Raw genomic sequence first — 13,951 nt, 5'->3', positions numbered from 1 at the left:
ATTAGTACTATCATTACTAACTCTAGTTAATCATAACTTAAATTATCAATAATCATCACTAAATACCTATAATAATAATTAGTTATGATTAATAATATCTAATTGTAACTAATATTTAACTAAAAATCTTTAAAAACCATCGATAGTTACTAATCATCACTAACCATATGTTATTAACGGAGTTGACAGAACCTGTACGGGATTGTTTGGTCGATTTTACCTCACGACTCAGTTCAACATCTTCTCGGTATATTCTAAGAATCTGAATCATCTCACCCTAGATGGAATAATGCGATTCAACGAACTAAACACTAGGATGTGCTGAGATCATGTACCAACTCATACATGTATCGATTCATTTAGGGTGTGTTTAATTACAAACTGTTTAATTACAAAAGAGGGGTTGCATCGTATAGCCTGCCTGAGTGGAAGTATGCTGGGGGAGCTGTATAGCTCTTGAGAAGAGTGTTTGTTTGTCAGTATGAGCAGATGCAATGACGGATGCAGTGAACTTGTGAAGGTGTTTGGCTACCTGTATAAGTGGATGTAATGATTCTATGACCTGAGACTGATGAGTGAGTCTTACTGACATTGTAACTCATGCAACCTGCATCCGCCTTGTCTAGATGCGAGTGAAGTTCGATTTAAATGTATCGTATAGCCAGGATGACTCATGCAGGTTGTATCTGCTATATAGTAACCAAATAGACTTCTATACGGAAATGCATAAACAAATATAAATTTCTCATATATACAGACTCGAATACAGCAAACCAAATAGACTCTCAATCAACCAAACACACCCTTATTAGCCGATGGGCCTTGCAATATCTCTAGGATAAGATGACAGTTGACCTCTTTTCCCAACAAAGAAAATTGAAAAAAAGGAAGGCTAGCAGTAGCAAGCAAGCCTGTTTGGCTAAGGAGAATTGCTCTGGCAATGTTTATTTATTAGTATCATGTAAGATTTTTTTATATACTAGCAAAAAATATAAGATGTTTTAGATGGTATCATGCAAGTTTTTTAATGATATTCTCTTTCTATTCATAAATACATATAGTTTTGAATAACATAGGATCTCTAATGCATAACTTTACCACTAATTTCTATTAAAATATGTATAAAACCTATTAATTTGTGATATATATATATATATTCTATATGATTTTAAGGTTTTAATAATTAAAGTTTAAAAGGTTTGATCAAACCTATTATAAAACGATGTATTTACTCACACATGTGTAATTTGAAAAAAAAAGGTTGATGAGGACATTTTTGGCGATTGTCCCCATAACAAAACAACAGTGTCCCCATCCTCCGAACAAACGAGGCAGCAAACCACAACTGTTACTATTCTCGAACAAGAGGCACACTCTTCCTCGTTGCCGGCAACCTCACCCGTTGCCGCTACCGAGGATGCCGGTGAGGGTGGTCGACACCGCCACCCTTTCCTCCCAGCCTTCATCAGGTTCCCTTCCCTCCTCTCCAATATCTATGCTCTTCGGGCATGTTAGGCTTGTCCGGTTCACCCAGGTTTAGATCCCATGCTTGATCTCTCGATTGTGTTGGCTTGATCACGCGATGCGACTCCTTTGGAGTCTAATCGAGGATTTATTTTTCATAATCGAGATTGGTCTAAGTTAGCTATAGTTTGAACAACTGTAGTTTGGTGCTGATTTGGGCGGTTTTGATCCTTTCAACTGTGTAAATTACTGCTTCGGAGAATTTAGATGGTGCTGCAACTGTAGTGGGTTGATGGTTTTTATCCATCGAAATGTTTTCGAGGTGCCAAGTGTTTTAGGAAGCCTCCCTAGATATTCAAGCGTTGTTAGTTTGCCTGGTTTTGATCATTCATGGTCATGCTGAGTTAGGTGCCCTGAGATCACAGTTCATATGAGATTCCGGGTTTAGAAAACGTCATTTCAGATTTTCTGTTACTGATTGATGGTTGTCAGAAAACCAATTCATGTTGTGTTTCTCGAAGAGCCAGTTAACCTAAAAAATACAATCAAATTATGATTTTCTTTGCATCTGAAACCTTGATAGCCTTATTGTGATTTTATTAATCTTGATAAGTCAACATGCCATACTGATTAAAATACCGTTTTCAGGTCAAGATGTAAATGTTGGACAACCATCTCCTCCTAGCTGTTCACTCTTAAGTGTTGGAAGAGTAAGTGTTTTTATTTCGCTGTTTGAATTTCAAATTTTGGCTCAGAATGTGATCCTTCAAGTCTGAGTTACTTTTTCTTGAAAAGCTCATGGTCTAATACAGCAAACCAAATAGACTCTCAATCAACCAAACACACCCTTATTAGCCGATGGGCCTTGCAATATCTCTAGGATAAGATGACAGTTGACCTCTTTTCCCAACAAAGAAAATTGAAAAAAAGGAAGGCTAGCAGTAGCAAGCAAGCCTGTTTGGCTAAGGAGAATTGCTCTGGCAATGTTTATTTATTAGTATCATGTAAGATTTTTTTATATACTAGCAAAAAATATAAGATGTTTTAGATGGTATCATGCAAGTTTTTTAATGATATTCTCTTTCTATTCATAAATACATATAGTTTTGAATAACATAGGATCTCTAATGCATAACTTTACCACTAATTTCTATTAAAATATATGTATAAAACCTATTAATTTGTGATATATATATATATATATTCTATATGATTTTAAGGTTTTAATAATTAAAGTTTAAAAGGTTTGATCAAACCTATTATAAAACGATGTATTTACTCACACATGTGTAATTTGAAAAAAAAAGGTTGATGAGGACATTTTTGGCGATTGTCCCCATAACAAAACAACAGTGTCCCCATCCTCCGAACAAACGAGGCAGCAAACCACAACTGTTACTATTCTCAAACAAGAGGCACACTCTTCCTCGTTGCCGGCAACCTCACCCGTTGCCGCTACCGAGGATGCCGGTGAGGGTGGTCGACACCGCCACCCTTTCCTCCCAGCCTTCATCAGGTTCCCTTCCCTCCTCTCCAATATCTATGCTCTTCGGGCATGTTAGGCTTGTCCGGTTCACCCAAGTTTAGATCCCATGCTTGATCTCTCGATTGTGTTGGCTTGATCACGCGATGCGACTCCTTTGGAGTCTAATCGAGGATTTATTTTTCATAATCGAGATTGGTCTAAGTTAGCTATAGTTTGAACAACTGTAGTTTGGTGCTGATTTGGGCGGTTTTGATCCTTTCAACTGTGTAAATTACTGCTTCGGAGAATTTAGATGGTGCTGCAACTGTAGTGGGTTGATGGTTTTTATCCATCGAAATGTTTTCGAGGTGCCAAGTGTTTTAGGAAGCCTCCCTAGATATTCAAGCGTTGTTAGTTTGCCTGGTTTTGATCATTCATGGTCATGCTGAGTTAGGTGCCCTGAGATCACAGTTCATATGAGATTCCGGGTTTAGAAAACGTCATTTCAGATTTTCTGTTACTGATTGATGGTTGTCAGAAAACCAATTCATGTTGTGTTTCTCGAAGAGCCAGTTAACCTAAAAAATACAATCAAATTATGATTTTCTTTGCATCTGAAACCTTGATAGCCTTATTGTGATTTTATTAATCTTGATAAGTCAACATGCCATACTGATTAAAATACCGTTTTCAGGTCAAGATGTAAATGTTGGACAACCATCTCCTCCTAGCTGTTCACTCTTAAGTGTTGGAAGAGTAAGTGTTTTTATTTCGCTGTTTGAATTTCAAATTTTGGCTCAGAATGTGATCCTTCAAGTCTGAGTTACTTTTTCTTGAAAAGCCCATGGTCGAATACAGCAAACCAAATAGACTCTCAATCAACCAAACACACCCTTATTAGCCGATGGGCCTTGCAATATCTCTAGGATAAGATGACAGTTGACCTCTTTTCCCAACAAAGAAAATTGAAAAAAAGGAAGGCTAGCAGTAGCAAGCAAGCCTGTTTGGCTAAGGAGAATTGCTCTGGCAATGTTTATTTATTAGTATCATGTAAGATTTTTTTATATACTAGCAAAAAATATAAGATGTTTTAGATGGTATCATGCAAGTTTTTTAATGATATTCTCTTTCTATTCATAAATACATATAGTTTTGAATAACATAGGATCTCTAATGCATAACTTTACCACTAATTTCTATTAAAATATATGTATAAAACCTATTAATTTGTGATATATATATATATATATATATTCTATATGATTTTAAGGTTTTAATAATTAAAGTTTAAAAGGTTTGATCAAACCTATTATAAAACGATGTATTTACTCACACATGTGTAATTTGAAAAAAAAAGGTTGATGAGGACATTTTTGGCGATTGTCCCCATAACAAAACAACAGTGTCCCCATCCTCCGAACAAACGAGGCAGCAAACCACAACTGTTACTATTCTCAAACAAGAGGCACACTCTTCCTCGTTGCCGGCAACCTCACCCGTTGCCGCTACCGAGGATGCCGGTGAGGGTGGTCGACACCGCCACCCTTTCCTCCCAGCCTTCATCAGGTTCCCTTCCCTCCTCTCCAATATCTATGCTCTTCGGGCATGTTAGGCTTGTCCGGTTCACCCAGGTTTAGATCCCATGCTTGATCTCTCGATTGTGTTGGCTTGATCACGCGATGCGACTCCTTTGGAGTCTAATCGAGGATTTATTTTTCATAATCGAGATTGGTCTAAGTTAGCTATAGTTTGAACAACTGTAGTTTGGTGCTGATTTGGGCGGTTTTGATCCTTTCAACTGTGTAAATTACTGCTTCGGAGAATTTAGATGGTGCTGCAACTGTAGTGGGTTGATGGTTTTTATCCATCGAAATGTTTTCGAGGTGCCAAGTGTTTTAGGAAGCCTCCCTAGATATTCAAGCGTTGTTAGTTTGCCTGGTTTTGATCATTCATGGTCATGCTGAGTTAGGTGCCCTGAGATCACAGTTCATATGAGATTCCGGGTTTAGAAAACGTCATTTCAGATTTTCTGTTACTGATTGATGGTTGTCAGAAAACCAATTCATGTTGTGTTTCTCGAAGAGCCAGTTAACCTAAAAAATACAATCAAATTATGATTTTCTTTGCATCTGAAACCTTGATAGCCTTATTGTGATTTTATTAATCTTGATAAGTCAACATGCCATACTGATTAAAATACCGTTTTCAGGTCAAGATGTAAATGTTGGACAACCATCTCCTCCTAGCTGTTCACTCTTAAGTGTTGGAAGAGTAAGTGTTTTTATTTCGCTGTTTGAATTTCAAATTTTGGCTCAGAATGTGATCCTTCAAGTCTGAGTTACTTTTTCTTGAAAAGCCCATGGTCGAATACAGCAAACCAAATAGACTCTCAATCAACCAAACACACCCTTATTAGCCGATGGGCCTTGCAATATCTCTAGGATAAGATGACAGTTGACCTCTTTTCCCAACAAAGAAAATTGAAAAAAAGGAAGGCTAGCAGTAGCAAGCAAGCCTGTTTGGCTAAGGAGAATTGCTCTGGCAATGTTTATTTATTAGTATCATGTAAGATTTTTTTATATACTAGCAAAAAATATAAGATGTTTTAGATGGTATCATGCAAGTTTTTTAATGATATTCTCTTTCTATTCATAAATACATATAGTTTTGAATAACATAGGATCTCTAATGCATAACTTTACCACTAATTTCTATTAAAATATATGTATAAAACCTATTAATTTGTGATATATATATATATATATATATATTCTATATGATTTTAAGGTTTTAATAATTAAAGTTTAAAAGGTTTGATCAAACCTATTATAAAACGATGTATTTACTCACACATGTGTAATTTGAAAAAAAAAGGTTGATGAGGACATTTTTGGCGATTGTCCCCATAACAAAACAACAGTGTCCCCATCCTCCAAACAAACGAGGCAGCAAACCACAACTGTTACTATTCTCAAACAAGAGGCACACTCTTCCTCGTTGCCGGCAACCTCACCCGTTGCCGCTACCGAGGATGCCGGTGAGGGTGGTCGACACCGCCACCCTTTCCTCCCAGCCTTCATCAGGTTCCCTTCCCTCCTCTCCAATATCTATGCTCTTCGGGCATGTTAGGCTTGTCCGGTTCACCCAGGTTTAGATCCCATGCTTGATCTCTCAATTGTGTTGGCTTGATCACGCGATGCGACTCCTTTGGAGTCTAATCGAGGATTTATTTTTCATAATCGAGATTGGTCTAAGTTAGCTATAGTTTGAACAACTGTAGTTTGGTGCTGATTTGGGCGGTTTTGATCCTTTCAACTGTGTAAATTACTGCTTCGGAGAATTTAGATGGTGCTGCAACTGTAGTGGGTTGATGGTTTTTATCCATCGAAATGTTTTCGAGGTGCCAAGTGTTTTAGGAAGCCTCCCTAGATATTCAAGCGTTGTTAGTTTGCCTGGTTTTGATCATTCATGGTCATGCTGAGTTAGGTGCCCTGAGATCACAGTTCATATGAGATTCCGGGTTTAGAAAACGTCATTTCAGATTTTCTGTTACTGATTGATGGTTGTCAGAAAACCAATTCATGTTGTGTTTCTCGAAGAGCCAGTTAACCTAAAAAATACAATCAAATTATGATTTTCTTTGCATCTGAAACCTTGATAGCCTTATTGTGATTTTATTAATCTTGATAAGTCAACATGCCATACTGATTAAAATACCGTTTTCAGGTCAAGATGTAAATGTTGGACAACCATCTCCTCCTAGCTGTTCACTCTTAAGTGTTGGAAGAGTAAGTGTTTTTATTTCGCTGTTTGAATTTCAAATTTTGGCTCAGAATGTGATCCTTCAAGTCTGAGTTACTTTTTCTTGAAAAGCCCATGGCCGAAATGAGCTACTATATGCAAGTTCACCGAGAGTTACTTCTATGGTATCAATTGTGTCCTTCCATCATGTCCTCTCATAAAGCAAATGTGAAGTCTCTTTGGTGTTTAGGAACATAGGTTGTGGATTCGTGTTAGCTTGGAATGTGCAAACTGAATTTGTATACTTACCCATTCCTCAAGTTCATGGTTGTGACATTGCGTGGGCTTCTTGAAGCCTTAAGAGATGACATTGACCAAATCAACTTGTATCTTTCTTTCAGTGTTTTGCTGAAACTCAAAACGTTTCAAGTATACCGAAGGATGAAGCATGGAAAGTAATGTGCGCATCCATGGTTGTGATCTTGAATAGGGTAATTTATGTGAGACAATTTAAGCACTTAATGTTCCATTAGCAAAGACCTGTGAACAACTCGTTTGTTCATTCACTTTGACTCTGAACTTTATATGCTAAACCTTTTCCTTAAGAAAGCATTTATATACATCTGCAAACCAACTTGTTTAATAAAATTACAAAATCAGCTATTTTGTTTTCTTATTGTGGCACACTGTCTGATTGTGACACTGTGCATTGCAAACAATATTTATCAGATTTTCTAGATGAATAGTTGTGTGCCGTAGATCTTTTACAGATGAACTAGAGAATAATTGTCTCGCCAGAGTGTGAGACTGGATTTTTGGAAACGCTGTACAAATTTGTGCTGTTGTTTACAGTTACTACAAGAAATTGCTAGGTTTATATAGCTGATACATTCTATTCATGAACTTAACTTCGCTTATTGGCTCTCTATTACTAGGTAGTGACATTTTGGGAGGGGGAGACTGTAGATGCTAAAAATTACACATTTTTCACTGGCAAGTGGGAGGCATCGTGAGTATTGATGTTTATGTTAATACCATAATTTATATCTCCTGATGCTGGGTTGCATTCCCATCTTACTTGCAAACACATCTTTCTTCTTTCTATTTTGCAGACCATAGGATGATATAAGGCACTGATCCAAGTTCTTATCATTTACTCATGTTCTGGTAATTGGTTACCTAACTTAGTGTTGTCAATCATCATGAATCTTTTGAGGGTATGTTCTCATTGCACTCTTCCTGCAGAGTCAGATCGAGACAGGTGGTGGTAAGTCTTTGGACATTAGCAATTATCCTCATATATTTATGATATTGCACTACCCAACCTGTTCATTTGTTCATGTATAGATATTATTAATTACCATTTCTCTAATGGTACATGCAGAGATGGAAAGAGTTGTACTTTGTCAATGTTGGAGTTGACTGTGGGTTAATTAAAGTGCATCTAGTCCTTATATGTGATTTTGGTAATTAATGACAATACCTATAAACTAACAATGGGTTGAGTTGTTAGTAGATTGTTCCATAGGCAATGCATTGAGATATATACATGAGATCTAGGTGAATTGGGAGATTGAAAATGCATCAAGATGAATGAGCTCTAGGTGATGCTCGCGTAAGTGATGACAATACCTATGGACTAACAATTGTATTAAGAATTGCTATTAGGTTATTCCATATGACATGCATAAGTGATGAATCATGGATTTCCTGAGAAATACCATGAAAACAAAAGAAATATATCGTTGTCATTGAGCTCTTAGTGATGCTCATAAGGAGAATGAAAAGCTCAATAAGATTGGTAATAAACTTGGGCTAAGTTACCTGTGGAGATCAAGTAACTAAAGATATAACATTATCAATAGAGTTTTATGGACTAACCCGTATGCTATATGCTTAAGAATAAGTAGGGTTAGGTTCTATATGAAGATTGACAATATGCATGAAGGCTAATAAGTTACGTGTGGAGATCAAGTAACTTAAGGTACAAAAGTTATCAATTATATTTTATGGACTAACCCATGTGTTTTATGTTTGAGAGTGAGTTGGGGTTATGATCTATAAGAAGGCATGAGTTGAATTGAAATCATATATGCCAAGAGTAAAGAACAAGAGTGGACTCCATATTTGATAAAGTAAATTTCTTAAATATGTCAAATATAAAGTGGTTTTCTATGGCAATACGGTGAAGGGCAAACAAGACTCGGGTGCGATGGACTATCCGTGGTGAAGGACAAGCAAATGCCTTGACGTCGAAGGACCAAGGCAGTGGTGAAAAGCGGATGAAGGCTTTACGCCAATGGACCGTGTGAGGCCATGGAAAGCTATGAATGATTCGCTTCAATCATATGAAGAATCAAGAAGAGATAGAGTGAAGATTATATGGAAGTTAGCAACCCTCAATGTTTGAATGAAAGAAGCGGTACTTGAAAGTAGTCAAATGCTCAAATTGCTCCAAACGAGTTTTACATTTAAATTTGAGTATAGGTATGCCGTACTATTAAGAGGGATACAATGTAGAGTAATTGTTATATCTTAGTGCTCAAGAGTTTCTAATCAAACCCAAGTGAGAGTTCTTTTTATAAATCCCGGTGTAGAAAGTGTAAAAGTATCTGAATTGAGTTTCAGAGTGTTTCTAATTTGATCCAATGTGTTTGAGGTCATAAATTCAGTTGATATATGTAGCCCTCTGAATAAGCTTTCCATAGAATCCAAAATCGTCGAAATCAAACTTCGGATCAAAAGTTATCGCCGTTTTTAGAGGGTCAGCTGTGCTGAACCGGGATACTCCGGGTTATCCAGAGTCTCCAGGTGAGGTTCCGAGGGGAGGTCTCGGTTTGGGGCTGTTTAGTTCACCCGGAGTCTCCGGGTGGACCTGGATACTCTGGGTTTCGGAGTCTGGGTTGAGTTCCGATCAGGGGTTCTCGGTTAAACTTTCCTATGCCAACCCAGAGTCTCCGGGTCAGTAAAAAAGTGTTGTAACGGCTAGTTTTGGGGGGTTGAATATTTATACCCCCTCACCCCATCTTTTGGGGCAGTTGCAAGGGCACAAAAGAAAAACCTTTTAGAGCCAAAAGAACTACTTCCCACTCCATTTTAGTAAGAGATTTGAGAAGAAAAGTGAGTTGTGTTGAGAGATTGGAAGATCGGATGCAAGTGAGCTAAAATCCAATCTTGAGCACTTGAGTTCATCGGCAAGAAGTTCGTGAAGCATTTGTTACTCTTGGAGGCGAAGCCTCCTAGCCGGCTAGGTGTTGCCCGGCGAGCTCCCGTGCGTGTGGTGAGCCGCGGGAAAGTTTTTGAAGGTCGATCTCGTCTCCGCAAGGAAAGAGATAAAGCTAGTGGATCGAGGAAAGCAGTTGAAAGAGACTCGGCTCATTGGAGCTTCCTCAATAGAGATGTAGGATTCATAGTGGTGAATCCGAACTTCGGGAAATAAATCTTTGTGTCTCCACTTCGGTTTGTTTACATTTGAGTTCTTACTCAATATTTATGCATATTGCTCGATCTACTCATTTGTGTGTTTTTGATTGTAGATTCTCCATGGATCTACTTGGAATCATAAATTGGAACACACGACTTTATTTGGTTTGAACTAGAACTCTTTAGGCGTTGTTTAATTTCAGTTTCGAGCTAGTTTTTATACAGACCCCGGAGATTCCGGAATTACCCGGAGGTTCCAGAACTGTACAACCCGGATACTCTGGTGAACAGTATTTTTAGCTTTTTTCAATTAATGTTTTCTTGTATATCTTTTGCTAGAATTGAATAATTTTTGTCACCTTAGGATTGTAACTTTCACACTTATTTAGGGTGACTGTGCACTAGTTGAGCCTAGCATGTTTAGGTTTTTTTCACTTGTGAAAATCCGTTAGTTTTTATTCTGCTGCAAGTTTAGGCCAACGGTAAAAGAGGACGAATTTTGAAAAAAAACACCTATTCACCCCCTCTATACGACATCATTGTCCTTTCAGTTAACCATCACTGGTTTCTACTATGTCTGCTTTTCTTGTAGTGATGGCTCTATTAGCGGTTTTTCTTTACGATCCAAATAGCATGTAATAAATATTTTTTCAACCATTTGTTTCTTGCATTACAATAGGATGTGATTCATTAATGTAGAAGTTGGGCTGGTGTAAACATTTTGTTCTCTTTTTTTGCGGTCCATTTCAGAAGCTTGAACTGAAGTGTACCAATGAGAAACATTCTGGATTCACATTTTCTTCATATGAGCTACAGTGACAGGCACAATGCGTTCTATGCTCGAACTTTCTGCATGTCCAATATTAACATAAACATTGTGTGTACTGAACTCTTAGTTCATAATGTTGTCCCATTAAAAGAGACAAGATGGCATGTTATGTAACATTGTTTTCCAGTACGACTAAGTAGTTATGCAATTTGCCCCTTTGTAATCTGAAAAGATGCATATGGATTTTATTTTTTTTATTCTATTTGTGTTGAAAATCTCCTTGAGATACATTGACTAGTGAAGATGGTTGTCACTTAGCCAATCAGGATTCAATTCTCACCTTCTACGTATCAATGTGACGTGGATGTGTTGATCATGATATGTTGTGCCCAAATTCAATGTGACATGATGTGACGAATAAATGTCGATTCAAAGAAATGTTTATACCTCTTATAAATGTCGCTCTGCAGTTCAGGTTTTCTATTTCTATGCTATATACATTGTGGTCCTAATTACATACACGGCAAAAACAATTTCTGATACAATCATGATGTTGAGATGTATCTGAAGAGAAACTTAATCAAGATTGATGATTGTATTCTTCTGCAGAAACTTCCTTTTGGTTTCACTTGCAACGATTGTAGGATGTTTTCACTGTGATGTAATTCTATGAACAAAGTAAACTTGGGGCACGCTCTGTCTCTGCCTTCAGCATCCAGACATTGTCAGGTAAACAACTCTCTACTGACGTTGTTTCATAATGTCTTGATCCCATGCTTCAAGATGTAGTTCATTCTCTAAGGAATAAAATTCTTCTGCATCTGCATTGCATTAAATTTCGATCATTGCTAATCCAATAATAATGTTTTACTGATAGGAAGGATTACTCTTGCACACTCGGTTAGTCTTACCTTCATACACACAAGGATGTGTAGACAGTGGAACAGGAGGTGTTTCTTCTCTTCCTTCATGCAGGAACCAAGAAGAGATTTCCTTTGCTCTTTGTACCAAAGGCCTCTCAACACTCTCACTCCATGTGTCGAACAGATTGAGGACAGCCTCAGTCATGACTTCTGAGAGTATCTTATCATCTTGTCCAGGTTCCAGATTCAACAGCAGGTATCTATTGACTGATATTACCTTCTCTAGCATGTGCCTTCTATCGATATTATATGCAACAATTATTTCTTGGATTTTAGAGATCATCTTGAGGGCTGCCTGATAGACTGTAGCGTATGCATTTCGGAATACCTCGGTTGCTGTTACAGATAGTTCCCTGCTGCTCCAGCCATTCTTTTCATTCCCTAGCTCGCGTTCTAAGGTTGGCGCGAATGTTACAGTCTTTGGCTTGGTTGTGTTGATACGGAGCTGCTTTGATTCCCTCAGCATGTCATTGGCTTCCTTCATTTCTGACTCAAACCTGCTGCTGACCTTGAAGTATGATTGTTCCTTGTGCGCAGTGGGGCTCGGGACTGGTGAATTCTGTCTTGGTGATGCTTCCATGAACACCTCAGGTGTCCTCTCCAAATCATCCGCTGCAATGCACATTGCAAAACATTTATCATGCAACCTCCATCATAGCGAAGCCATGCTATAATTGACGTCTCCACTGAATTCAACTAGAGATATGCAGGTGATATTTCATTTCAACCAACAACTGATTTGGTGCCATATGATATCCTGAGTTTATGACTGACATACAGGAAGGTGGATGTCGAGCTTTACTGGGGGTCCCATGGTGCTCAGCATTTTGCTGTTCCTCCCTGCCCTTGATGTCCTCTGCAGTTGGCCCAGCCTTGGGCGTCCACATCATCTCCTCTTGCGCGGGCTTCTTCTTGTGATGCAGCAGGTGCATCCATTTCTTAGCTTTGCTCTTCACCTTGCCCAGCACCGCCTTCTTCTGGCTCCCACCTGGGGTCCGCGGAGATTCTGTCGGGCTCACCGGTGGCGCCCGCGGGGAAGGCCAATAACGTTGTTGCTCCTCCCATTCATCAGATGGACGTTGGCCTGCAAATGAGGTCACCTCGATCAAGCTACCAGAGATGCAGAGGAGAACGATTCCACATCCGATCAGTCTCCACTTCTCAGAAGGTGAGCACCAAAACATCTTGCTCCGCAAAAGATCGAAAAGACATCGACCAAGCAAAAATGTTCTCGATGTAAAATATGTCATGAGAACATGCGAGGAGTAGTATGAATTGAAACCGGGGTCGAAAAGAATTGCAGGAGACAAAATCTTTTACCGTTTTGGACGAGGTGGTCGCCCCGTTTGGTGCTGATCCCGCGCTTTAGTTTTCTGATTTCACTCATGTTTGTGCAGGAGCTACACCGGATCCTAATCTAAATCCAAAAACTTGGGAGGAGCTACGCGGAGCTGTGCCGGTAAGGCCAAAAGCTTGAGGGAAACGTCGTGTGTTATAGCTGTGGTACGGGTAAATTCTGGGGGAGTGGATACGTTCTGCCTCGCTATTCTTGGGGGCTGTCTGGTGGTCGGAGGGAGACGAGGCTTTTGTGCCGCATCCTTGGAGCCCTCCAATGTAGGGACGAGATCAAAACGAGATTCATATCTTTGCCAAGATAGATACTCCATGCCTTTTGCGTTTCTTGCTTTCGATACCAGAGTTAGAATCCTACAGCATGCAGTAGGCATCTATGTATTCATCTCCGTTAGCCGACAAGCCGTGCCCAAAATATTTACAGAACTGTTACAAACAATGTCATCACCATCAATTTGCCCCTAAAAATATTCATGGCCAATTTTGGGCCTTCTTGAATTAAACGACAGAGTTGTGTTCAATAAAACAAAAATAGCCTTACTTCGTACCCCAAAAAAAAGTTATGAGACGGGAAAAAAAAGTTTTGTCAAGAATGGGATTCGAACCCATGCCCTTTCGGACCAGTACCTGAAACTGGCGCCTTAGACCAACTCGGCCATCTTGACGACTGATCTTATTATTATTAATATTGTATTGACTTGAAAAAACGAAAAGTGTGTGTTTCGCCACAAGTTTACACATCATCACTCTTAAAGCTTGAACCCAATATATAAGAGGCCAGTCGATGAGTGAACCAACACCTTGAAGTGCTCT

At 38.7% G+C, this 13,951-nt stretch overlaps 1 protein-coding gene, 1 non-coding gene and 1 pseudogene across 3 annotated transcripts; 1 reads left to right on the top strand and 2 right to left on the bottom strand.

The window, feature by feature from the left end:
• The first annotated feature begins 5,960 nt into the window (after positions 1-5,960).
• On the top strand, positions 5,961-10,912 carry LOC133887259 (uncharacterized protein P8A3.13c-like; annotated as a pseudogene).
• A 372-nt stretch (positions 10,913-11,284) lies between these two features.
• Positions 11,285-13,490, bottom strand: LOC133892688 (uncharacterized). Of its 2 annotated transcripts, none has more exons than XM_062333713.1 (4): positions 13,106-13,490; positions 12,588-12,869; positions 11,774-12,397; positions 11,285-11,683 (listed from the first exon to the last, which is right to left on the bottom strand). In XM_062333713.1, exons 1-4 carry the CDS (start codon positions 13,170-13,172, stop codon positions 11,604-11,606), a joined length of 1,053 nt encoding a protein of 350 aa, XP_062189697.1. In that variant the 5' UTR covers positions 13,173-13,490; the 3' UTR covers positions 11,285-11,603. The 2 variants fall into 2 exon arrangements, with proteins under 2 accessions (XP_062189697.1, XP_062189618.1); XM_062333634.1 differs by having other exon boundaries at positions 12,564-12,869; positions 13,106-13,485.
• Positions 13,491-13,722: 232 nt separating this feature from the next.
• On the bottom strand, positions 13,723-13,803 carry TRNAL-CAG (transfer RNA leucine (anticodon CAG)). Its single transcript has one exon. It is a non-coding gene; the product is annotated as a tRNA-Leu (tRNA).
• Between the last annotated feature and the right edge of the window lie 148 nt (positions 13,804-13,951).

This window comes from Phragmites australis, chromosome 1, assembly GCF_958298935.1.
Source record: "Phragmites australis chromosome 1, lpPhrAust1.1, whole genome shotgun sequence".
In the NCBI taxonomy this organism is placed as follows: domain Eukaryota; kingdom Viridiplantae; phylum Streptophyta; class Magnoliopsida; order Poales; family Poaceae; genus Phragmites; species Phragmites australis.
This window is presented reverse-complemented; position numbering and strand designations above follow the sequence as displayed.

Excerpts from the sequence above, each read along its gene's own strand:
- LOC133892688 (XM_062333634.1), bottom strand. The coding sequence starts at position 13,172 with ATGAGTGAAATCAGAAAACTAAAGCGCGGGATCAGCACCAAACGGGGC. Across the intron at positions 12,870-13,105 it reads CGACCACCTCGTCCAAAACG|GCCAACGTCCATCTGATGAA; the intron begins GTAAAAGATTTT and ends CCTCATTTGCAG. Across the intron at positions 12,398-12,563 it reads AGCTCGACATCCACCTTCCT|CGGATGATTTGGAGAGGACA; the intron begins GTATGTCAGTCA and ends TGTGCATTGCAG.